General features: G+C 38.5%; 1 protein-coding gene across 2 annotated transcripts in view; it reads left to right on the forward strand.

Moving 5' to 3' along the window:
* ADAMTS16 (ADAM metallopeptidase with thrombospondin type 1 motif 16) overlaps window positions 1–27,293 on the forward strand; it is a gene marked incomplete at both ends in the record, with an annotated part of 155,104 nt that overhangs the window by 56,086 nt on the left and 71,725 nt on the right. For both annotated transcript variants that reach the window (XM_079915264.1, XM_079915265.1), the window contains 6 exons: window positions 260–397; window positions 8,055–8,208; window positions 17,760–17,855; window positions 22,574–22,722; window positions 23,910–24,082; window positions 25,905–26,035. In XM_079915264.1, the coding sequence (XP_079771390.1) occupies window positions 260–397; window positions 8,055–8,208; window positions 17,760–17,855; window positions 22,574–22,722; window positions 23,910–24,082; window positions 25,905–26,035 (841 nt within the window). The remainder of the gene's footprint in view (window positions 1–259; window positions 398–8,054; window positions 8,209–17,759; window positions 17,856–22,573; window positions 22,723–23,909; window positions 24,083–25,904; window positions 26,036–27,293) is intronic.

The following is a 27,293-nucleotide window of genomic DNA, read 5'->3' on the forward strand; positions in this document are numbered from 1 at the left end:
TTGGCAGACATCTGGACATGTGCTCTGTTTTGATGTAGGTGTACACTTTCAAACAGCTGGACAAATGGTAGTTCTCCAGGAGAGGTCTGTGACCTCATGGATATTCTCCCCTGTTTGGCTGTTAGGACTCTTTCTTCTGCCTGCCTAGCATACAGGAGAAGAGGGGCCTTCACATTGTTGACTTGTGTTTGTTAGAGTGTGTTAGACAGTTGAAACTGCTATTTGTTTTGAAAGACCCGTTTCTTTCTCTCTCTCATAGCTTCGGCATGGTCCATGATGGAGAAGGGAACGTGTGCAAAAAGTCTGAGGGCAACATAATGTCCCCTACGTTGGCAGGACGCAATGGGGTGTTCTCCTGGTCACCCTGCAGCCGCCAGTACCTGCACAAATTTTTAAGGTATGAACCCCTAAAGCTGGTTGTGTATCTCTCTGTGCCTTTGATGTTCACTGCTGGGTCAGCCTAATCCTGTCCAAGAAGCCCCAGACCCAGGTGCCCCTTCCGCAGATGGTCCCCATTTAAAGGCATCTGGAGACATTCATTTGACCAAGGAGTTTGCCAAACACTTTCTTAGAGCCTCAATTTCTGCAAGCTTAATCTGACCTCATTTGCCCTTTAGAGTCAAAAGAATCCCTTAAGATACTTAGCAAACCAAAGTATTTGTCACTACCATTTGTTTTTTTTTTTGTTTGTTTTTTTAATTCTTACTTCTATAACCAGACATTTTCAGTCCATGCTTTTTTTTAATTTTTTAATGTTTAAATATTTTCTTGTAGTTTTATTGAGATATAAGTGACATACCATGAATTATTATTATGTTTTTTTACAAAATACATTTCTCATTAGGAGGAAAAAAAAAAGAGTATATAAACCTTCACCTGGGTCTAAAATCCTATAATTTTAAGAATTATTTCTGGAAGGTTTCATCATAGCTCTAATTCATTGAGGGTATAGAACATTAAGGAGGTACAGTTTGACCCCCTGAAAAAGAGATCGTCAGTAGATTTTAAAATTTTAGAGAAATAAGGGACTTTAAGAAACATTTTTAGATCTGCTAGTAAAGTGGATTATCCCCCTGGTTTCCTCTCTTTCTTTCTTATTTTTTCAGTAGAGCCCCTCTTCTTTTTTTTTCTGCTGCACAAATTAACCCGTCTTGTTTCTAGAACATCACTTGAGCAGGGTCTCAGGCCTATTTCTGTTGGTTTTACTCACCATGTTCTGTTCATTATCCTATGGATGGTTCCCTGTGCTCACCTGGGGCAGTGAGTGCACAGCTGGTTTCTCTTTCTTGCTGCCTCTTCCATCACTTCCAGACCTCATAACACATCTTCAGAGCTGCGTCCTGACTACCAGCCTTGGGGGCTCCAGCCTGCAGCTGTGGTCCTTCCTCACAGCCTTACTTTGAGACCTCAGCTGAGATATTTTACCACTTAAAGGAACGATGACTGCTTTCCATATTTTGTGCTACCCAGGAAGAGTGAGAATTTTGTAGATAATATCTGTACCCTGGTAATATAAACCTATATTCTAGGAATATACACTTGATCATTTTTTTAATTTCTATTACCCAAAAAACAATGTTCACATGACACAATCGGTCCTTCCAACATTTGCTGTGCCCTGCATGGTGTTCTCTTGGAGTCAAGTTGGGGATTGTTAGCACTTGTTTTAGCTTTTTCATGCACCTGTTCAAATGTGTGTGCGTGTGTGTGTGTGTGTGTGTGTGTGTGTGTGTGAAGGACTCTGCTTTCCCTAATAAAGAAGATAATTCACTTTAGCTCACAATGCTCTTATTTGTATTAACAAGGAAATTTTTGAGTTTTCCATATCCCAAATCCTTTCTATAAACTTCTACATTCTTTTCTTAAAATTTTACTTCTTTTTCATCTTAATGGCTATGATGAAGATATATAAACATTTTTAAATTTTTCGAAATATGCTCTGACAACTTGAAAATCCCAGGGATGCAAAGTATGGGCATGCAGTGAGAATCAGCATCATGAAAGAGTCCAGAAAAACTGCCAAGAAATATAGGAAAACTCACAGAAAGGAAATAGTTATAGGCTTAGAGAATAATTATTTTGATGACATTAAATATGGGCTGTAATCTTCAAATCAGAATAATATCCTGAGAATACTTATTAAGATTCTGGAGTTCAAAGACATTTTGTCCAGTGATACTGGAATGGTTAAACATATGCTGAAGTATGCTCATTTGTTTTTGTGCCAACCAGTAAAACCCTTCTGTAGCCATGCAGTAACAAACATTTATTTTCAGGGACTTGACTGATTAGTTGGGACCACATAATAACAAAAATGCAAGATTTTACATGCTCCCAAATTGGATTTCTCAAAAGATTAAATTTTCTACGATAGCCTTTCATTGTCAAATTCACTCTTAAGATTAATTGTACTTGAGATGTCTAGTTGTGAATTGGACGTGTCCCCAGTCATCAATCCTGATTTTTCATTGGCTTAATGAACCTGAGACCATCTTTTATATGTTTGCTGACTTCCTGATTTGTAAGTAATCAAAATACTGTTATATTCTCCACCAATTAGTTGGCAATTTGGACATGATCCCAACAGTGAGTAAGGATAAACAGCCAACTTTACAAAGATGAATCTGTTCTTCTTTATGATCAGCCTAGCATTGGGTACATGGAAAAAATATATATAATAAGGGAACTCAATTAGCCTGAAGGTGTCAGCACAACTTTTCACTATACTCGGTAGAGTCAAGAAGGACAGATATGTTTTTGCAGTAAATTCCTCAACCTCATCAATAAAGACATATGTCATTTCCCATGGGCAGACACAGACCTCATCACGTTCACTCATGTCTGTATCCGGGAGGCCTAAGACTTAGGGAAATTTTAGCTCGTTATTTTAAACTTAATGACAACATGGACTCATCTTCAATTTGCTTTTTAAAAACTTGAATCATGCACTTCGGATCAGTGAACACACCTCCCGCTTGTCATATGAATCTGCATCTATACATGAGAAAGGTCATCATAGGAAAGCAGGAATTTGAGGGATGCCCTGCCATACCCCCGACCACCCTGTCAATGGGAAAACTTGATTTGGCCTGAAAGAGTATGTTTTGGGGCATAAAAGAAATAATACATTACAGTTCACATCTTGCTCTGCTGTATAATGTTCGTCTTAAGAAATATAAACCAGCGAGTCATGGCTGAGTGCAGTTTCTGGGAGACTGGAGAATGGGCACTGCCGTATCGTTGATCAGCAAGCGAATCAGAGTTCATGTGCCGATCAGGTCTTCATCACTATGCCGGGGAAGGCCTTGACCTTGGCAGCTAATATAACCTATAATCCATTGTCTCTCTTGGAAAAAGAGGGGATACAAGTAAAAGAACTCTCGAGCTCTTTAACGTTTTATGGTTCATGAATCAGAGTGGGAAGAGGACTTTGAAATATTGTTGCAGAACCTCTGGCCTTGCCTTATTTCCTTCATTGACGTTGTATATGTAGTTAAACACATATAGAAAAGTACAAAATTATGAGCATATAACTCAGTGACTTTTCACACAGTGAACATTTTAGTGTAACTTCTACCTAGATCATGATATGGAGCACGTTACAGTAGCCAAGTCATGGAAACAGTCTAAGTGCCCTTCAATGGATGGAAGAGTAAAGAAGGTGTGAGATATACGATGTATATGTGGTATTTATATGTGTATGTGCACTGTATCTAATTATATCTCTCTATCTATCTACCTGTCTACCTATCTACACACACACTGTAATATCATTCAACCATGAGAAAGAAGGAACTTCTGTCATTTGTGACGACATGGATGGTTTTTGAGGGCATTATGCTGAGTGAGATAAGTCAGAGAAAGACAAATACTGCATGATCTCACTTATATGTGGAATGTTAAAAAGAAAATCAAACTCTTAGAAACAGAGAGTAGATTGGTAGTTTCCAAGGGCCAGGTGAGTGGGAGAGAGGTAATGGGTGAAAGTGGCCACACTTCTAAAGGTTAGGTGAATGAGTTTCTGGGACTGTCATGTACAGCATAGTGACTACAGTCAACAATACTGTATTTTATAGCTGAAGTTTACTGAGAGAGTAGATCTTAAAAGTTCCCACTACCAAATAAATGTTCTAACTTTGTGAAGGGATGGATGTGTGAACGAACCTAAAAAAAACATGGAACACCGCTCTCCCCCCCAGAATACCCTTCCCCAATGCCGTCATCACCTCCCTCTTCCCCACAGACAACCATTCCTCTGACACAGACGCCACCGTAGACAGTTTTGTCTGGTTTTGAACTTACTATGAATGGAGTCATGAGTTATGTGCTATTTTGTGTCTGGGGTCTTTAGCTAAATATTTTGATTTTGAGATTCATCCTTATTTCTGCATAAAAATATGATATTCATTTACTTATTTTTAATTGTGTGGATATGCTCCAACTTATTAATCCATCCTGTTAGTGATAGACATTTGCATTTCCAGTATTTGACTATTATAAGAAATGTCACTGTAAATATTCTTTTGGTTTACACATATATCTCTGAGTATACGGAGCAGAGAAACTTTGGGGTCATAAATATATATGTACAGTGTCAGTAGACACTGCCAAGTAGCTTTCCTAAGTGACTGTGCGAAGTTACAATCCCACAAGCACTTATGAATATTCAGATTGTTCCACAATCTTGCCGACACTTGATCTCGCTGGTCTTTTTCATTGTGGCCAATCTTGTGGGTCTGTGGTGGTGGATCAAAGTGGTAATTAATGAGACTGAACACCTTTTCACATTTTAAAGGCTACTTTAGAAACCTCTTTAGTGAAGTGTCTGTTCAGATCTCCTGTGCATGTTTTTGAAATTAAACTCCTTTATTTTTCTTATCTCTTGTTGGGAGTACTTTATATATACTGAGTAGGAACACTTTGTGCATTACCGGAAATATGTATTGCGAATACCTTCTTTCACTCTATGACTTAGTATTTACACAGTATTTACACTTTAAATGGTGTCTTTTGATAAACAGAAGGGTTTTCTTATGTTTTTAAGGGAGTCCAAATTATTCATATTTTTCCTTTAGGATTAGCACTTTCTGTACACCACTGGAAAAAAACTCTGCTTACCCCAGAGCCATGAATATATTCTTCCACAAGCTTTGTTGCTTTGCTTATCACATGCAGGCCACCTGACTTTTGTGTGGGGCATGCAGCAGAGTTCACACATATTTTGTTCTGGTGGATATCAGGTGATTGTAAACTGGCTGCAACGCTTTCGCTTCATGCACCCACACCCTGTTGTAGCCCTGTGCCCACCTCACTGACTCTGGGCTTAGCTGTGTGACCTGCTTTGGGTGAGGGGACAAGTGCAAACACGCCCAAGCATGAGCCCAGCCAGAAGAATCAGGGGTGGGATCTTCTCATGGCTCTTCAGATGCGATGCTGACCAGAGCCGACTTTCACATCACAGGGTTGACGTGTGTGTTGCTGTGTCTCCCCCTGCATGGGACCTTCCAGGCCCCTAGTCTGTGCACTGGACCAGGCAGGCACCTCATCCTCAGGGCCATGTACAGATTCTCTGTGGCTCCTTTGAAAGTTTTGTTTTCAGGTTACTTTTGACATTTTTCTGTGATTTTGGTTTTCTGTAGAATTTCTTTCATGTACCCACGTGTTTTTCTTTTTCTTTTTCCTGCTTGGGGTTTTAGAACTGCTTACATCTGTGGTTTATTGTCTTTCATCAGTTTTTGAAAATGTTCTGACATTTTATCTACAAATATTGGTTCTGACCCTTTCATTCTGTCTTCTCCTTTTTGGATTCCAGTTGTGTAAGTGTTAGAACTTTTCACAATACCTCACATACATATTTTGTATATATTCATTCTCTGGTGAAATTCTCCATCTTAACCTCTATTTTCTCAAAGCTAATAACCATAATAATTTTAAAGTCCATTTCTGACTACTCCAGTATCTGGATTCCAGTATCTTGTGCATTCTCTTGGGTTTCAATATTTTGGTCTCATCTCCCAATACATTTGGTAATTTTGAACAAATGAAGGATATTGTTAATGAAAAAATTAAAGACAAGATAGAGCCCCGAATGATGTTATCTTTTCTTTCTAGCAGACAGGGCAGTTGCAGTTTATCAGTAAGTCACTTTGGGGTTGAGCTGATGTCATCCCGGCATTCGGTCTTCCTAAACCGGCCTTTCACGTTATTTCTTTACTCCTTCAGCAAAGACCTAGTATGGCTTCCGTGAAAATTTTGTTTACCAGGGTTGACCCACAATTTCAATCTTTATCTCCCAGCCCCACCAGATTGCCAACACCTTGCTCAGCTTCTCAGCCTCGTAAGGACCACTTTCTACTCGGCCACTAGGCTCCTTAACATCTTTTTATGACTCATTAAATTCCTTGAGGAGAAAAATATTACTGGGTGTTGGGTTCACTTCTCTACTTTCCTTTGCTCTGGAAATGTTCATCCTTCATGTTCTTTTTACTTTGATAGGCTTCTGATGCCTGTAGAACAATCAGTCTCATACGTGCTGGTCCACCATAGTTAAAAGTGGAAGTCCTCTTTGAATTAAATTTTAAGGATGAATAAAAAATAATAGGTTCCATTTGATCAAACTATAAAAAAATCCTGAATCTGTGAACTTTAAAAAGTTTTTGTTTTTCAATCTCTTGCTTGGGTTCATCAATGTAGCTGACTTTTCTTAGTTTCCTTTCTATGCAATGGGAATAGTATTGCCAACCCTGATGTAACTTTAGAGAGATAATGGGGAACATCTAACTAGTATATAGGAATCATTTGAGATCATTAGAGAGAGGTGCTATGGAATTCCAAAGTTGCCAAATCACTCCTGTCATGGAGTGTTAGTTATGCTTTTATTCATTTTTCTCTACTTATCGACCCTTACATCATGATCATCGTAGCAGTAATAGAAAGATCATCTATTCAACACTCACAGTGAGCAAGTCACTGCTCTTAGCACTTTCCTAGCCTTTGATTTAATCTATTAAAAGGCTTGTGACCTCCTTGCATGTATGTTTAATGTCCTGTCCACAGTGACTGGTGCCCTTCCTCATGTTTTATGTATGTGGATATTAATTAAGGGCACACATGCATCAGTGGGCTCCAAGGCAATAGAATCTGGGGCCCGGGTCCTGGAGACTGGGGACAGAAAGATTCCGATCAAGGTGGACAACCACACAAAGAAAAGTTTGGGGATGCTTAGGCAGATCTACTGTTGTTAAGTTTATTGTGATTACAGAGGTGTTTTGTTTTTGTTTGTTTTTGCTTATTGAAATTTATAAATAAGATTTAGTTGCTATTTGCAAACACTTGTTTCCCCTCCCTCCGAATGCAAAATTTATACCAAAGCCTGTCTCTGGTAGGGAAGAGGATACCCTATTTGTAGAGGAAGAAATCATTAGTTGGCCTTTAGTCCATCTTCTAGGGAACTTAAGGAGAATTAATTTTCTTCTTGACTTTGGAATCTAGTCAGAAATCAGCCTGCGTATAGAGCATTTCTGGTGGAAATCATTGCAATGCTCCATGTGGAAGCTGGAAGCTATTGTGCAGGAAAGGAAGGAAGGACGGAAGAAAGAAAATTCCAGCCTTTGAAATTGGCTGATTGTGTTTTGCTGTTTACAGTGTTCATTTCATCTTTTTATTGTTCCTGGCAAGAAGTGTACTTTTTAAGGTGTCTGTTATAGAACTCCTCACATCGAACATCTGGTTGTATTATCCCATTTCACTCTCCCCATGATAGGTTTAAGAAATCCGATGAAGAACAAATTGCCTCCCTGGAAAAGGTGAAACATATTATGAACAATTTCAGAAAATGTGGCCTCTGTATTTTAAGAGAATTAAGATAAATGTTATATTGGACCTCAGGAGAAAAATGTCCCCTCTTCTTTATACAAGACATGTGGTAAAATTGCATGAGAAAGGAAAGGCATGATTGAATTACGTGTAATTACATGTAATTCAATCATTGAATTACGTGATTGAAGTTACATCTTTGGTAATTTCCGGCATCACCAGCAGTTCCTCTGTTTTAGCACTGCCCAAGCTACATGCCTTGCGGATCAGCCAAAGCCTGGGAAGGAATACAAGTATCCCGAGAAGCTGCCGGGAGAGTTATACGATGCAAACACACAGTGCAAGTGGCAATTTGGAGAGAAAGCCAAGCTCTGCATGCTGGATTTTAAAAAGGCAAGTGACTGCTGGCAGATGTTCAATGTAGAATTCTTCATAAAACCGTTTTATTCAGTGAAGCTGACATTGATGTATTCTGCGTTTATTGGGTACCTACCAAATGTCAAATCCTGTATGTTAGGGCTGGTCCTATATAACAGGAAACACATGTTTTACTGGCAAAGAAAATGACAGTGGATACTGTTGTGGGGATCAGTTTCCTCTCAAGTACTGACTTGGCCTGTTGGGTCAGTTCTTTCTTTCTGATTTATCATGTGGGAGCTCAGCAAGAACTCTTGGTTGGTGTAAGATGGCAAATTAATACACTGCATTCCTTTCAAATGGTATTTAAGAAACAATGTCCCCCCCACCCCCTTACCTTCCTCAGATATAGACAAAATTTACTAGAAAGCAGTAGCCTATCTCGGACTTCTGATTATTAAATTCCTCAAATTAAGTGTTTCTAGAGAAGTCTTTCATAGAACTCCATTGACCCCAGGGACACCAGAAGACTGGTTTCCTCATATAAATTCCTCATATAACACAGAGACATGTGCTCTCGCTAGACAAGGGAAAATCGAGATTTCACAGCTTGCCCTACTAAACCACTAGGAAAGCTACCCATAAATTAAATGAAATTAACTATTTTTGAGGTTTCTTTTATTCTAGTTTATAATGAAATCAAGAGAAAAATAGACAAAAATATATAGTCTTCCAGAAACCTCCAACATTTCAGAATGCACTGGGAATATTCCCAATTTCAATCTAATGTGATAATCTTCTTTCTTCTAAACTAAAGTAGATCTCCCCCCAAAAGTCAATTACAGCCATGTGCCAGAACTGGATTCTTATCTCCTCAGCTGGGTAATCTCAGCTGGGAACAAGAATAATAAACCAGTCAGCATCAGCATATATTCCCAATGTTGCCTTTTCATTGGCAGAATATGTGAAATCCCTGAGAATTTTTTGCGTGTCACTCTCCTGTTTGCTAAGGAAAAGGAACATAAAATTTTTCTTTCAAAGATGGAATGTTCTACATCATACTGCTGGTTTTCACATTATTTTGCTGTGACCATAGAGTTTCCTCCGTGGTAAACTAGTGCCGTTTGGAAAATACAGGAAATAAGAAGTTAAATGCAGCAGGTCTTTTTATTACTGAGGAAATATTTACCTGCAGGGAAATGTATTTCTTATAGGTGTACAATTGGGTTTTAACAAATGTATTCCCCCATGTTACCAGCATAAATCTAGAATGTTCCCTTTTGCCCCCTTCCATTCAATTCCCTTCCCACCCCAGTAAGCAACCATTGTTCTGATTTGTCACTGTACTTTCACGTTGCTTATTCTGGAACTTCATAATTGCCAAGTAAAGTTTCACATTTTGCCATTAAATATGATGCTTTCAGTTTTACATAGTTACCTATTATCAAGTTGAAAAAGTTCCCTCCTGGTCCTATATTGGTAAGAGATTTTATCACAAACTTATGCTGACTTTTATAATACTTTTTTTTCTGCATCTATTGATACAAATGTATTTTTCTCCTTTATTCTGTTAATGTAGTGAATTGTACTGAAGGGTTTAAAATTATTTTTCATTGATTTTTGAATGTTAAACCAACCTATATTCCTAGGGTAGCTTTACTTGGTCATAATCTATTATTCATTTTTATATTTTGTTGATTTGATTTGAGAATATTTTGTTCAGGATTTTTATATCTGTGTTCTTTTTTTTAGTAAATTAATTTATTTATTAATTTATTTATTTTTGGCTGTGTTGGGTCTCCGTTTCTGTGCGAGGGCTTTTTCTAGTTGTGGCGAGCGGGGGCCACTCTTCATCACGGTGCGTGGGCCTCTCGCAGTTGCGGCCTCTCTAGTTGTGGAGCACAGGCTCCAGACGCGCAGGCTCAGTAGTTGTGGCTCATGGGCCCAGTTGCTCCGCGGCACGTGGGATCTTCCCAGACCAGGGCTCGAACCCGTGTCCCCTGCATTGGCAGGCAGATTTTCAGCCACTGTGTCTACCAGTAAGCCCTATATCTGTGTTCTTGAATAGTATAATTTAGAATTTTTTTTTCTTAAAATTACCATTCAAGAATTTATATCAGGGTTATGCTGCCCTCAAAAAATGATTTGAAAGTGCTCCCTACTCCTTTGCTTTCTTGAAGAGCTTGCAATAAAATTGCTATTGTTTCTTCCTTAAAGTTTTATTAGAACTTACCAGTGAATCCTATCTGTGGGAAGGTTTTTGTAATCACTAATTCAACTACACTAACACATGTAGGATTATGCAGAAGAAATTCCTATCTAGACTGATCAGATTCATTGGGAAAAAAATTAAACATCAAAAAATGACACAGAAAGAGTCCTTTTCCAATGATTTTGTTTGTTTGTTTTACCTGTTTTTTTTTGGGGGGGGAGGGGGGTTACCAAAATTTGTTTGTAATATTCTCATTTATCCCTCGAATGACTGAAAGGTCTATAGTGACATTTCCTCTTCCATTCCTAATAATGATAACATGTGTTTCTTTATCGCTTTTTCTTGGTCAATCTAACTAGAAGATTATCAGTTGAATAGTCCTTTCAAAACATCAGTATTTATCTTTATTAATTTTTAATGGAAATATTTGTTGGGTTCTTTTCTATTTCATTAATGTCTGTTTTGTCTTTATTACATACTAAGGCTTAATGTGACTTTCTTTTCCTTGCTGTTTATGGGATAAACTTGGATCACTTACTTAAAAATTTCTTCTTTTCTAATATAACCATTTAAATATAATTAAAGCTAGTAATTTCTTTTTCTCAGCAGCATTATTAACATATATCCTGAACATTTTTAGATGTTGAATCTTTAATATTATTAGCTATGAAATATTTTCTAATTTAAGTGACGATTTCTTCTTTAACCCATGCATTATTTAGGAGTATACTATTTAACTACCAAATAATTGGTGATTTTCTAGACAGCTTATTAATTTTGATTTCTAATTTTGTTCAATTTTATCAGAGAATATACCCTATAAGTATACTTTTGAAATTTATTGAAACATATTTCATAGCTCAGCATTTGGTCTACCCTGGTGAACATTCTATGGCCACTTGAAAGAATTGTGAATTCTGCAGTGGTCAGGTATAGAGTTCTAGATATATCTAGTTTGTTAGTTTTTCTGATAATATTGTTTATAGCTTCTATATCCTCTGCAGTATTTGGTACTTGTTATGTAACAATTTAATAATTTAATAGATATGAGTGTTAAAGTCTCTAACAAAGATTATGTATATTTCTATTTGTCCCATTAGTTCTATTAGTTTTTGCTTTGTATATTTTGAAGCTGGGTATTTAGGTGCATACACATTTAGGAATTTTATGTCTTCCTGACTCTCTCATTAATATATAATAACTTTATTTTATTGTTGATAATGTTACTTTCCCTTGAATTGTACTTCATCTTATGTTAATATAGCCACATCAGCTTATTTAAGAATACTCTTTGCATGATATCTTTCCCCACCCTTTTACTTTCCATTTATCTGTGTTTTTATATAAAATATGTCTGTCATAACATCCTTTAGTTTGGCATTGCTTTTCTATCCAGTTGAACAATCTATAGCCTTCCACTGGGATGTTTAATCCATTTATATTTAATGTAATTATTGACATAGTGGATTTAAGTCTACTATTTTGCTATTTGTTTCCTATTGTTCTCTTCCTTTTTGTTTGTTTTCTTTTGGATTAAACATGCTTTTAAAAATTCTATGTTTGCATCAATTTGCTTTTTAGCTATATTTTCTTGTATTTTTAGTGGTTACTCTAGAGATTACAGCTGCATCTTTAATTTACAACCTACATAGAATTAGCATCATATCACTTTATGCAAAATGCAGGAGGATCCTTATGACAAATAAGTCCATGTATCCCTCTTTCACAGTATGTACTATTGTCATCGTGTATTTTATTTCTATGCCTGCTGTAAACCACACAACACAATATTAAAATTTTTGTTTTAAAATGATGTGTTGCTTTAAAATAAAATAGGGTCATCTTTTATATTTACCCACATGTTTGCCATTTATTATTTATGCTTTCTTATAGATCAGTTTCAAATTATATCATTTCCTTAGGGGATGAGAAACTTCCTTTAACATTTCTTGTAACACAATCTGTGGCCACAAAGTACGTCAGGTTTTCTCTATCTGCAAATGTCATTAACTCACCCTCAGTTTTGAAGAACACTTTTTCTGAGTACAGAATTCTAAATAGTTTATTCTTTTTTTTTCCTTTAGACACTTTAAAGATATAATTCCGTTTTCATTTGGACTCAGCTGTTTCTGATAAAATGTTTGTGATCATTTGTATCTTTCTTCTAACATTTCTAATCATTTGTTTAGACAATTCAGCAAGCTATGCATTTGGGTTATTTTAAGTTTCAGTTCCAGAATTACTATTTGGTTCTTTTTTTATAGTCTATATTTTTTTTAGGGAATGTCCCATTTGTTCACTTATTATGTCCATTTTTAAAATATATTTATAACATATTACATATGTTACAATTATATATTGTAACATATTGTTATTTTATGTTGCATGTATTTATATTATGTTATTATAATAGGTGAATCCTTTTGATCCCCTGAGGCTTGTTTTACTCTTCCTTAGGGCTCATCTATTCTGGTTTTTCCTTAGCCCTAGGGCATGTTCTGTACTCTAGTTTGTGGTTCTTACTCATGAGACATGGACGCCCGGGATGCTTACTGAAGTCTCTCCACTTTATGTGGCCAGAACACTGCTGTCTCCTAGCATTGTGCATCTCTGTCTTCTAGCCCTTATCAGCTTTCGACCTAAAGCTGTTGCCCTCTTCCAGGCCACTTGGAGTCTCATCCTGTGCATCAACCATTCACTCACCAGATAAGGACCTGCAGAAAATCCTCATGGAGACCTCTGGTGCTCCCTACTCAATGCAGCTTTCTCCTTTCTGGTCCCATTCCCACAAATTCTAGCTACTTCTGCAGCCCCAACTCTGATCTATGCACCCTCCATTCAGTGAGACTGCTGTTGTCTTCATGGGAACCATGTCTTTGCACCGTGGCCAGCAAAGTGTTCCCAGAGAGAGAGCTGGGCAAAGGTGATGCCCACCTTACAAATTCCCTTCTCTTGAGGACCATGTACTGTGTTGCTTGTTGCAAGAGTCTGAAACAACTGACCAATACATTTTGTCCAGTTTTATAGTTTTTGCATGTAGAAAAGTAAGTGTTGTACCAGTTACTTCACCATGAACAGTAGAGAAAATACCTTTTGAAAAATACCCATTAAAGTCAATATTGTGAGCTTATTCCCTTTTCTGACTGAAGAATATAAAATAATAAATAACAAGGAAACTACCCAATGCCTCAACCAGCACTTGGCACTTATGGCCCATTCAGTAAGACCTTGCTGGGAAGGGTGATAGATGGATGGATGATGTTTTAGACAGGGGTAAACCTTTTTTAAGTACCACGTGCCATTTAGTTTGGAAAGTTAAGAGATAACGCGAATGCATATGCATTCTTCTTTTGGATAAATAGATGTGTATTTGGTGTATATGTGTGGGTGTTTACATACTTGTTTATAAATCCACACACATGTATGGCCATGGCTTTCTCTGTCCACTGATGACTTGTTGATAATCAAAATTAGTGATAAAAGCACACCACTGCTTGAAAAACAAATAATTACAATAAATTATATATCCTATTATAACATCATTTGTATATGCATTTTTAGTTTGTGTTTTTGGAAAGTCTTATACTGACAGTTTGAGAAAACTAATCTGGTGGCATTCTATTCACAGTATGGAAATGCCACAATAAATCCAACACAGTCATCTGAAAATGTTTGATTTATTTGGGGCATTAAGTTGCGACATTAAACTTAACTAAGTCAGTATTATCAAAATAAGTCATTGTGAACGTAGCTCTTAAATTACGGGAAGGAATAGCAAGTGAGAGAGCCTTCATTAAAGAGAGTACAGTATTCCTTAGCAGCAAAGATAAAAGCAAGCGTGAACTCTGTACATGGTCCTCAACTTTCTTCTTCTTAAGTCAAGTATTAGTTATTTTAAACATTGTGTCTTTATCAAGTTCCTATTCTGCTTCGTCAGCATTGCTTGGTGGCCTGACCCTGCAGTCTGAGATGCAAGTTGCCAGAATTACTTTGAAATTTGATCACCTTAGTGTCCTGGGTACTGTTGGTAAATTGGGAACCCACCCTCCAATCCAGCAGATATTGCATTCCAACTTCTTGGCCCTAGAACCATGATTTAATAGGGTCATTGTTCCAAGAGGACCCTGAAGTTTTATTAAGAATGTAATGACCTACAACCATAAAGCAGAATTTAATACAACCATTGTACATTATGTCCAGAAGTTAGCAGTTAGGTCAAAGTGTGATAAAACTGAGAGGAAGTAATCGTTTTTTGGTTGTTTATATAATAAAATAAACATTGTTTGAGGTACTAGAATTTTTATTTGTTTTCCAGGATGGAATGTCACATTTTTATTAAATGACCAGCAGTTACATCTATAGGGCACCAAAGTCTCAAATCCTTTTTGACATGTTGGAACACAGTAACATGAATTATATATTTCAAGGCTCTTGTAACTCTGATTTATTTCTTCCTGGAGGCCTGGAATTGGGAATTGAGCAGCTTCCAGAATGAGGCTGAAATACACAGATGGCATAAGCTGGGCACAGACTGAGTTACAGTCACATGCTTTAGTGGTGAGCTGTCACCAGCATCCTATACTTGAGAGCTTCTTACTTAGAAAACTTAAAAACTATTGCCTTCAATAGTATCTTCCATCCATATTTCTTTAGTCTGCAAAATGTTCCCCCAGACTACAATGTAAGAATATTATGAAAATCCTTTGAATAGTAGTCTAGGTGTAGTGTTTTCATATCATAATATCACCCTCTTAAGTCATCTTAGAAGCTTTTATGATCACAATTCACTGATCACTATTCATTTCATTTTACACTAAAAATGTTCCTGCTCATTCTGTCCAAGGTTTCCATAGAAACAAACTAACAGATGTTCAACTCAGAAAGCATTTATTGAAAGCCAGCCAGGTACTAAACACTGTTCCAGGTATTGGTGACAAATACATAAAAATAATTTAGCATTTTAAAACACCATTTATTTTATCATCTTGCATCATCCCTGAAACTGCCTCCAGACTTAGTACCACTGGCTCCCTCAGGCCACAGCCATGAACTCAGGCTGGGGGCTGGGATTGAGCTCACATCTCCTCACACCTTTGAAGTGAGAAAGGACACTGACATGAGTTTGGTGCCTGTTAGTTGCCAGGCCCTGAGTTGGGCACATTACCTACCTATGACGCTTCATTCAGTCCCCAGGACAAGTCGATGGGTGGTTGCATTCAGGGAGGATAACGGGACTCTGCCTGCCCAGGTTTGCCATGCCCAATTCACACCAGACAGGTTTACCTTCTCGGAAGCCCAAACCCTCACCTGGACCACTGTGTCCATCCCCCGCTGACCCAACAACAGGAGCAGGTATCTCTGTCACATCCACCATTCACTCATCATTCACTCATCCATCCGTGTGTTCATCTGTTTGTGTGTGTGCACACCCAGCCACCTAAATCAGTAGGTCTCTGAACCAGCACTCACGGGCAGGTATGCCTACCCTGCACCACTTTCTGGATTCTGGCTTTGATCCACCATATTTCCACCCAGATATTAAGCCAGGGTCCACAAGTTCAGGTTTCAAGGGAGCTTTATTTATATCCTGATTTCTGTCACGATGTCATACCAGGAAGCAAACAGAGCTTCCCAGTTGTCTCTTTGGAGACTTACAGATGCCCAGGCCCCTGCTTTTATGGATGCCTTGTGGTCCTCTTATGAGTCTAATCTCTAACCACCGTTCTGGGCAAGAAGAGAGGTTCCCAGCACAGCATGCTAATTGATGTCATGAGAGCCAGGAAAGCACTAACCACCAGCGTGACACATTTGCCCCAGTAGCACTTAATGATTCTGGAGGACTTCCAAGAAAATGAAGTTTAGTGGTACAGTGATTGTAATCTTAAGAGGTTACTATGAATACCTTGAAATAAAAGCAATTAGTTGATATCAAAATTAAAACAATGAGAGTTTGCTTCTTCACAGTCCATGCTCTGAAAAGCTGTCTTATTAGTGAGAGAGATACAAGTGGAAAAAAATATAAGGCAGTGCCTTTAACAAATTCCTTAACTTTTAAATATATAACAAGTACATTTATAAAGGAGATTTGAGAATTAGTTTTATGAAGGTAAAATTAATATGGATTATTAAAAGAGAAATCCTTCAAGAGTTCACTCACACAATGCAGAAAGTCTCCTGTGAGCACATCTGTAGCATCACTGAAACAGAAAATAAAGGCACAAGTGCAGTGAAATGCCATCTTTCAAGCAATATTAGGTGGAAGTTTTGCTGTGTTGCATTTTCTTTATAACACAAAAACCCCAGTAGATGCAACTATTAAATGACTTGGGAAATAGTGCAGCACTTGTTCAAATGTTCAGAACAGTTGTGCAGATAATTTAAGAAATGTTTCCATCGTGTGCAGTTGAAGCTACCACCAGCATTCCTGAAGGTCCCATCATTTCATGAGTTCCACTGCTGACTGCCCTTCACTAAGATGTTCCTTTGGGCTCAAAAGGATATAGAAGTAAAACTAATTCCTTATACTTGGAGAGGCCTTTATTGTGTATAAATCTCAGATCTTGTTTTATTTTATTGACAAATCAGCCATGTGGGCTTTCCTTCCTCTGCACACGTCTTTCTTCTTTGTCATCTTCCTTTGCACGAACGCTTCATTCCTTTTCCCTTGAATGTGCCGTCCTTGAGCTCAATAGTTGGCTCGGATGTCCATCTTCTCTGACTTCTTCCCTGGGTCCTCCAGGCAAAGCCCTTTTCTCCTGGCAAGCCCACCCTGCACTGTGTTCTTCCCCTTGTAGGGGCATCTCTTCCCACGTGCACCACATGGTGATTTACAGCTAATCTATCCCGCTAAGACCATTCTTGAGAGGGTAGGTCTGGTCATATTTCTTATGGAACCTCCTGCCTAGTAAGATAACTGGCATATTCTAGGACTTCACTGAAGATGTGGGGATGGTGGATGAGTGGGTGGGTGGATGAATGGATAGCTGAATAGAGGAATGGACAAGGAGAAGTTAGTGAAAGGGAGGATGGAGAATGAATTATAAAATGCTAGGTTTTACTGGGTTTTTTAATTTTAATATTTCACAGTTTTCTTCAGTGCCTGGATTAAGCATATTTTACTTTTTTAATTTAGAAAGCGTAATTTTGTTAAATGTATGATGAATAAATATAAATAAATAGAGCTTCAGGGATAGAATTAAGTTGAAGCAAGTCTAGAACATGAGTCTTCTAGGTCCTCACTATCATATGCACCTACTCCTAAGTAGATGTCAGCTTTCAATTTATATCAGTTGTTTTTCCCTTAAATTTTTCAGTGATATTTTTTCAGAGTCGTATGGATCATTTGTAATACTGATGACCTTTTTTCCTCCTTTAGGATATCTGTAAAGCCCTGTGGTGCCACCGGATTGGGAGGAAATGTGAGACTAAATTTATGCCAGCGGCAGAAGGCACAACTTGTGGGCGTGACAGGGTAAGAAGCTAATCTTAGGCACATACGTCATACTCAGATGTCAGTCTTTCAACCATGCATCTTTCCTCTGCTTGCCTTGGTATTTTTTAAGCCCATCCTTCTGATATATATGTCCATATCTATACCCATGTCAAAAGATTGTGTTTAATTTATATTAATTCTATGAAGAGGACTCCCCTTCATACTTTTCCAATGATATAATTGATGAGCTGCCTGGAATAAATAGACATAAATGTCAGGCAACAGGTGATGGCTGAATCTGTTTAATGAAGGAAAATGTTAAACTCTGGACCACCTTTTAATCAAATAAAGAACCAGCATTCAGCAGTTCTGTTAAAGCCTCAAAGCATCAGCTTGAAGACTGTGGAATAGATCCTTCTGACCTATTGTTGCTCCTGTGAAAATGAGAGAGGTGCTCTAGTGGGGAAAAGAAGAAATTCATAAGACAGCAAGTTTATTACTAACTGGGGGGCAATGACAATTCTGTCATTAACACTTAAAAATAAATTATCTTAACACTCAAGAGTAATCTTTTAATCCTTTTGATTTAAACTGTGATTGTATTTTTTTTTCAGAATATAAAAGACTATTGATAAAGATAGAAACATATAGGAACCAAATTGTCACTGTAACCATTTTCATCCATATGTATCTGAACTTTTTAGTGATGCTAATGAGTACACAATAGAAATCTATGCCTGAATATCATTGATCCAGGATGTTTAAAGTCCGAAGTAAACTTATCATACCATAAACATATTTAAATGTGAATACAAACAGAAAGGATTTAAAGTATTAGGACACAATGCTAACATAATGCTCTTGGGTTGAATTATTGCAAAGCTGACTGAGGAAATGAAGAGAAATGAAGTAAATTTGCTTAAGAATAGCACCCAGCGACCATTCATCCTACACATGTTAATATGCTTTATTTTCAGACTTTCCCAGGGTGAGACTGATATTTAAATCCTTCTAGGGATGTAGGCAGCAGTAAATTAATCCATAACAAAAATGTCTAATTAAAATGCTTTTAGTTTCTTGAAAGGGAAAATAGATTTGCTTAGGTACTGCAATGTGGAAATACCAACCGTCACAGGATACCAGGGAATTTACCTGAACATTAACTGCAGGTGATCACGATTCTTTGCACATAACTGACTAAAACTGACCAAATTTTGCAAATCTGATAGTTTGCCAAATTATGCCTATTTATGGAAAGGTTGGCAGCCCTTCCATTGTTGCCTTGATGATGGTTCACACAGGTATGGTGTGGTTCTCCAGGTGTCCTACTTTCTTTAAAATCTACTATTTTCCTTGGATGAAGTTACAGCTGTGATGCCACCCATATATTCCTGTTACGTTCTATCTACCTTAAAAGCAATTAAATTGGTTTTCATTGGTATTTTAAAATATTTTTTTCCTGGTGTTTCCTCACATTGAAAAGAATTAAAGCCCATTAAGCTGGACTGGATGCCTACAAATTACACAGCAGTGAGTGTTCTGCCCAGGATTGAATGGCTGCCCAGTGGCCATGCTGGGACAAGCATCAGAAGTTCATGTAAAAGCCCCCTTTCATGTTAGTTGTGTCATCCTGTATCACTGGTCCACAAGTGTCCATGAGGTTTATTGGTTGAGAAGCATGCATTACCAAAAGTCAGTACTTTGGAATATTCCAGAACAATGGATGGGCTGTAGATAACTGGCAACAACTGTACTGCTTCTGTGCATCTTTCTCCTAGATGGGAACCTATTTTCCTCCATCAGCTACCAATGCTGAGGCTCTGCATGGGTGTGCATGCTGGTGAACCTGAGTGGTCAGTGCGTCTTTCAGTGGCAAGCACTGTACTAAGAACATTATATACATTGAATTGTCACAGGCACCCTGGACGGTGAGCCTAGGGCAGCCCCCCACTGTACACCAAAGAACTCTTCCAGGAAAAAGACACTCGGTTTCTCTGCTCTCATGCCATGAGAAATCCAGAACAGGGGTCAGGACCACAGCCTGTATGCATGCTGAAGCAGATTCCGGTTCTTTAATGATCCCTAGTAGAAAATTAAACCATCTCTCACTTTGTGATTACGTTGCAAATGGTCCGAGGCACTTGGCCTGTGTCATTGCATTGGGTCTTTGGAACAAGCCAGTCTGGTGGTTTCCCTCATCCCTGATGTTCACAGGAGGACGGACAGGCTCAGGGCACCTGAGTCAGTGCCCCAGGTCACACACCTAGTTGAAGTGATACGCGGGGCTCATTTTCACCTCAAGAACGGTGTACGTTCTTGTGCCTCATTATGCTGCTGCCCTGTCTGTACGGGGTTTAAGTGTAACAATGGATTCCTTGAACAGTATCACAACAGGGTGTGAGCCTTATCATGACATCACACTGTCCAAGATAAAGCCTCTTTCATAAGCCACACTCTCCATCGGTAAAATGTAAAATTGTGATAAACATGGGATTGTTCTTAGAAATACAACTGGTGCTTCAGTAGACATTTTATGTGTCCATTTCACACAAGGGTCTTACCCCCGACCACCCCACTGACCGGCTCCACAGGTCTGTGACTTGCATGAAATTAGACTCAAATTGTATGTATGTATGTCCGTGTTTGTGTGTCTACGTGCACCTAGGTATTCCCCCCAACCTCCTTGGGAGAAGATGTAGTGCTTTCTCCTCAGAATCTCAAGAAGTTTTCTTAAATAATTTTTAAGGATAGTCACTTAAGGATACTCCTGGGCCTATATCCGGAGAAAACCATAATTTGAAAAGATACATGCACCCCAATGTTCATAGCAGCACTATTCACAGTAGCCAGGACATGGAAGCAACCTAAATGTCCATCGAGAGATGAATGGATAAAGATGTGGCACATGTATGCAATGGAATACTACTCAGCCATAAAAAGAGAACGAAATAATGCCATTTGCAGCAATGTGAATGGACCTAGAGATTATCATACAAGTGCAGTAAACCAGAGAAGGATGAATATCATATGATATAGCTTATATGTGGAATCTAAAAAAATGATACAGATGAACTTACTTATGCACAAAACATAAATAGACCCACAGACATAGAAAACAAACTTATGGTTAACAAAGGGAAAGGGGGGTGTAAATTAGGAGTTTAGGATTAACATATACACACTACTGGATGCAAAATAGATAACCAATAGGGACCTACTGTATAACACATGAAACTATACTCAATATTTCTTAATAACCTATAAGGGAAAATAATCTGAAAAAAATGGATATATATGTAAGTATAATTGAATCACTTTGCTGTACACCTGAAACTAACATAACATTGTAAATCAACTATACTTCAATTAAAAAAAGGATACTCTGGCAAAACCAAAAAAAAATGCATTTGTAAGACTGTTAATTGCAGCAATAATTATCAAAGCAAAAACCTGGAAATGATGCAAATGTCCATCAGAAGGGGACTGGTTGGAAATATACCTAATGGAGCGTTTTGTAACTACAACAGAGGAAAGAGGGATGTGTCTATCTTCTTCTGTGGAATGAACTACAGAACATATTGTTAAATGAAAAAGCAGGATGGAAAAAGATGTGGATAATATGGGGTCATTTATGAAAGAAAAGGAAATACCAGTCTATATATAATTACTTATATTAAAAAATAAAAGGATAAACTCTAAATTAAAAAAAAAAAAACATAAACATTTTCTGTAATTTTAAAACAAAACTAGACCAAATTTTATTAAAGTAATTCATAAACATCCCAAGCAAAATGAAACAATCTAACCTAAATAGGTTCCATTTAGGCTTTAAGTCAAGTTATTGGCTTAACTATGACCACAACAGAGGAATTATCCAAGTGACTTTAAAACCCAGCACTTTGTGCATCTCAAGTAGAATTCATCCAGTAGACACCAAGTACTGCAAGGAACCTTAAACAGTTCAGCAATCATATCAACATTGATAGGTTGGATTTGCTCTTCTGAAACTATTATTTTTATAGACTCCTACACAACGCTTTGCCGGCAGAATGTCAATTGTGCCCAGTGAATGGGTCCATCAGTAGGAAAACCAACGGCATTGAATGCACGCTAGATCTTGTGTAGTTTTTGCATGTGGTGGAAGTGAAGAAACCATGTAGATTTTAGCAGAATTAACATCTATGAACGCTTCTCTGGAGAAAGGGGAGCTGATAGCATCTCCAGCCTCGTAGGGACAGGAGGAGCCCTGTGTGGGTCATGCATCACTTATAACCTCCAGGCTCCCAGCCCAGGTGCTTTGGAGCAAAAGCACAGAGCACCGGCCAGAAATGACAAGGTGTTGAGCCACATGGAACCTCCAGCTGGATTTTTCTACCTGACAGTCAGTCTGTTCCGACAGTGAGAGGTGAAGAGCACGTTGTTTCCAGGAAAGGTTAGAGCTCCTACACCTGAGAGGTGAACAATTGGACTGAGTGTTCCTGCAACACAACTTAACTACACGTGTTCGGTTCCAGCAGCTCAGACAGAAGTTTGAAAATGATTTTGCTCTGTACCTTCCCTTTATGTGGATGTATAGAACAAGGCTAGGTCTGGAAAGAAGAAAAGAAGCTGCATGAAATGTATGTTTATTATGTGCTACCTGAGGGTAGGGATGCTGATGTCTGCCTATGTGACCAAACTCCCCTCGGCTCAGCATTGCAGTAGTGATGTACTACCCACAAGTCAGATCACTGTTTTGTTTTGTTTTTAATTTTCAGTGGTGCCGCGGAGGGCAGTGTGTGAAATATGGTGACGAAGGCCCCAAGCCCACCCACGGCCACTGGTCAGACTGGTCTCCCTGGTCTCCTTGCTCCAGGACCTGCGGAGGAGGGGTGTCTCACAGGGACCGGCTCTGCACCAACCCCAGGTGAGCGCACTGGACCTCCCTCCTCATCAACACCCATCTCTCTGCTACGAACTTTCCAAACAGCATGTAGACATAAGCTCAGTGAAAGTAATTCTGTACTCCCCATATTACTGTAAAAGAACGCTAAGTCAGAAAGCCCTTTTACTCAAGCATTTTTTGTACAACGATGTCTCTGTGGTATAATTTAAGGTGCTTATAACTACCTGACCACAGCAAAAGTAACGGAGCCAACAGTGATATTCAAGAACTGGATTTTAACCATGCTTACATGAAATACCAAGGTTCTGCCTAAAATAAGGAGATAAATCATAAGTATAGAGAACCCAAATCAATAAATAAGTATCAGTAAGAACAATTTTTTCATGTGAGAAAACCAAAGTCTTGGTTTTTCATCAAATATATTTCCCTTCACAACATGTGGTCTCAGTGTGTCTTCTGTAGACGATGAGGATGTTAAAAGCAGTCACCAATGCAGTGGAATGAAGGGGTTTTTCAGTTCTCCTTTTGCACCTATATATGTTTAACTTATGTTAAGACTAAGTAAAATGATTTATTTCAGTCCTGTCTTTAATGCATGAGACCTGATTGGTCCCCTTCATCGACAGGGTGCTCTTGTGCTGGTGTGTCCACGTGAATTCTAAGGGGTGAGAGGGATGTTTGCTGTCTCTTCCAACCAGTGGAAGACAAGTGCTTGTTCTGTCCCCATCCGGTGTCCTCGCCTTGTCACAAGGAGGCTGGTAGGGGAAAGAAGTTGCCATCTGGACAGCAAAGTAGTTGAATTTCAGTCTCAGTTCTGCTTTCTCCCAGCTGCCCTCCTGTAGTCATCCTCTCCTTTATGGAATTCGGAGAACAACGATGCTCACCCTGCCCACTACAGGGAGACGAGCAAATATGTGCAAACTCACTTCCCAAATTCTAACCTGTTCTACCAACGCTGCAATTATTTGCACACTCAATAGAAAAGGAAACTACTACCCATATCATTAATATGTAAGAAAATGCCAGTGCCTTCTTAGGAATGCACTTCTCTTAACTGGTGACAGTAAGTATCTTTACTTAATGGTCACCAGTTTCCTATGTTAAATCTTTAACATTATCTGCTCCATCTCCCTAATAAGCCTCATTTCAAGGGAGGGGTGAGTAGCTATTCAAAGGCAAGGTTTCTAACTGGACACTATACATTCCAGACCATCGAATGGAGGGAAGTTTTGTGCGGGATCCACGCGAACTCTGAAGCTCTGCAACAGTCAGAAATGTCCCCATAACAGTGTCGACTTCCGTGCCCTGCAGTGTGCCGAGTACAATAGCAAACGGTTCCGAGGATGGTACTACAAGTGGAAGCCGTACACCCACGTAGAAGGTAAATCTCAAATCCCACTTTCTGGTGGCAGCTGCGGACTTCTTTACTCTTTAAAGAACTATGTGATCAATAGTGTGCATCCGGATAGACTGAGTATTGCTGTTAGGGCAACGTCACAGGTTCTTTCCCTGTTGCTAGTTTGATTCTGTCTGCCCGAAGGCCACTGGCACCTTATCTAAACTTGACCAGCTGTGGGCTCAGAATAAAAGCAAACAAGATAGAGAACATGTGCAAAATACCATGAAATCTTTAAAGAAGTGATAAAGCACTCAAAGTAGATGATTTATTGGTAATGAATCAATTCTTTTTTAATACAAATCATGGTAGTTGATGGTGAGATGGTGTTGAGTATGTCACCCATTGAACACTCATCATTGTCAGAGAATGAAAGCAAATTCACGTCTTTTGGAAAATCAGATAATATACCACGTATCTGGAAAGTCTTGATCTACAACTTATAAACCAGGAAGTTTATTTGTACCATATATAAGACTGTACTCTCCAGTTGAAGAGAAATATGTACTGGCCTTCTGATCATAGTAACTTGAACTCAGTAGCTCAAGTAACATAATTTGAAGATAAATTCAAAGAACCCCTAATCACCTCATTCTTTGAAAATGAGAGTACTGTGTTACCCAAGAAACACTTGAGAAGTACGTAAGTTAGGCCATCTCATCGGGCGCTTAACTTTTGCCATCCCAAAATATATAATGTTATCATGGTGAGAGTTTTATGGATTCAGCAAATTCTGGAAGGAAAATTTAAGCAGTTTCAAACAAAGCTATTTTTGGTTGGGTTTTTACTCCTAAAATTAAGTAAACGTTAAGAAAAATTAAGCCAGTGAGAAACAAAGGCACAGGAGAAAATAGTAGAAAGAACTTCGAAATTGGGGTCAAAAAATCTGTGTGCTATTTCTGGCTTTGCTAGTCTGCAGTAAATAAATTCGTGAATCATGGAAACACATATTCAATTTGATTCTTAGAATTATTCAGTTGGGGTTCTTATCCTGCACTATAAAGAAAATATTTGTACATGAGTCTCGGGCCTGTGAAAACTCCTAAGGCAGATAATTTTTTATTATCAACTGTTCTCTTCTTTACCAAGAAGAGAACAAAGGGAAAAGAAAAAGTTTCTACAAAAGTTCGTATTAGCCATATAAGTCATAAATCCTTGAAGTGGATCACCGAGAGTATATGCACTTGATCTGCCAATCTGTAGTAGATAATGAGACCTATATTCTCCATGTATCAGTGTTTTTTGACAATCCATTATATTTATTTAAAAAACAATGTTCTCTGGAGATTTCATCCAAAAGTTATTCTCTTTATCAGTTTAAAAATACTATGTATTTTAGTAAATGCATTAGCTGTTAAGAAATTTTGTGATTATTTTGAGTATTTTATTACACTTTATTGGTAAGAACTTTGTGTATTGCTACAAAATAGTAGTGACTTTTTGCATTTCTAGAAAGAGTAATTAACTATACTAGTAAAATAAGCGAACAGTAATGTAGTTCAAGTCAACAAATGTTTATTGAATGCCTACTATGTGCCAACCACTGTGTACGGAGCAAGGACCGATAAAGGACACAGTTGAAAAAAAATAATAGTGAAGCTTTAAAAAATATTTTAAAAAATTCAAGAGGAAAAACCAAGCCTAAAGAGGCAATTTATAAAAATGTCTTTGCAATGTATTATTGTGTGGGAGTTATTTTATGGGCAAAAAAGAAAAAAAATAGTCTATCTAAAATTTAGAGCAAAAAAAAATGATCAGAGCTTAAGTATCTTTCTTATTTGTGTTTGTGTGTGTATTTCTTTTTAAGATCAGGACTTATGCAAACTCTACTGTATCGCAGAAGGATTTGATTTCTTCTTTTCTTTGTCAAATAAAGTCAAAGATGGGACTCCATGCTCGGAGGATAGCCGTAATGTTTGTATAGATGGGATATGTGAGGTAATAATGATCATTCATTCATTCAACAAACATCTCCCAACAGTCTGCTTTATGCCAGGCATCCTGTAAGGGGCTAGAGAGACCAGACATTTAAAACACACCCTTTCCCTCCAAATCACAGCCCAGAGGGAGAGAAAGCCAGATGAACATCTATGGAGACAGGCAGTGGCTTGTGGCAATGGAGGCGTGTGCAGAGAGCGTGGCCGGGGGAAGGGTGGAGCTGATTCTCTCTTAGATATGGACCTAAGAGATTTGTAGGGTTCCTCAGGGAAGGGAAAGGGACGAGGGGTGTTGGGGAAGCAGGGAGGGGAACACAGAGATACAGGAAATCATGGGATGGTAGGAACCAGTTCAGGGGTCAGAGTACCCAGAGGCAGGCAGGAGCTGGGGGATGCTGAGGAGGTGAGTGAAGGGGAGAAGCTTGCAAAGGGCCATTTGCTGCGGGGACGAGGACTTGGGGTTTTTATCCACATGTCCCTGTGGAAGGCACTGGGACTGGGGACGCGATTGGACTCTTTCCAATCAGACGGCAGTAGCCAGGCAGTGGCACCAGAGTCAATGAAGGTAGGGACAGCACAGAGACAGGGGCCGCTTCACTGCTGTCGAGGGGTCTCGGGAAATCGGCAACCTCACTTCTGCTGGAGAGGGACTCAGGGCACAGGCTGGGAAAGATAGGCGGCTAAGTGAACGCAACGCCTGAGCTTGTTACCAGGCACAGAAGTGAGATGTAGGAAGAATTTTATTATAAACAAAGGGAGGGTGTTACATGCAATGGTCAGATACATTGCATGTAAATAATGGGCTTTTCAGTGAAGAAGTTACTCAATATTCGTATTCAGTGGAGTCCAAAGACCTTGGTCCCAGGTCTGATTTTCTTTAAGGTGTAGACCATGACCACAGTAAAGTTGAATCATCCACTCAGACCCTCAGTGTAATCGTTTGAATGCATGAAGATTAGACTAAATGATTCTGTTCGGATCTCTTTCAGCCTTAAAATGCTCAACTGTCCACCCATTGTGTCTAATTATCAGTTGATTTGTTAAATATGTCATTGTTTTTATGTATTCTTAATGATACAGTATCACAATCCTTTATTTGTAATTCTGAAATCCAAAGATGTGTGAAATGGAAAGTTTATTTGACTGTAAAATATAAGCTGACCTGAATTTATTTGGTGGCAAAACTGTCTTGAACTGATACGACTATCTTCAGTTATGTTTATCCCGCTCACTGTAGAGATGTGCGCATTTTAGAAACA

This window comes from Stenella coeruleoalba, assembly GCF_951394435.1.
Source record: "Stenella coeruleoalba genome assembly, chromosome: 3".
Classification (NCBI taxonomy): domain Eukaryota; kingdom Metazoa; phylum Chordata; class Mammalia; order Artiodactyla; family Delphinidae; genus Stenella; species Stenella coeruleoalba.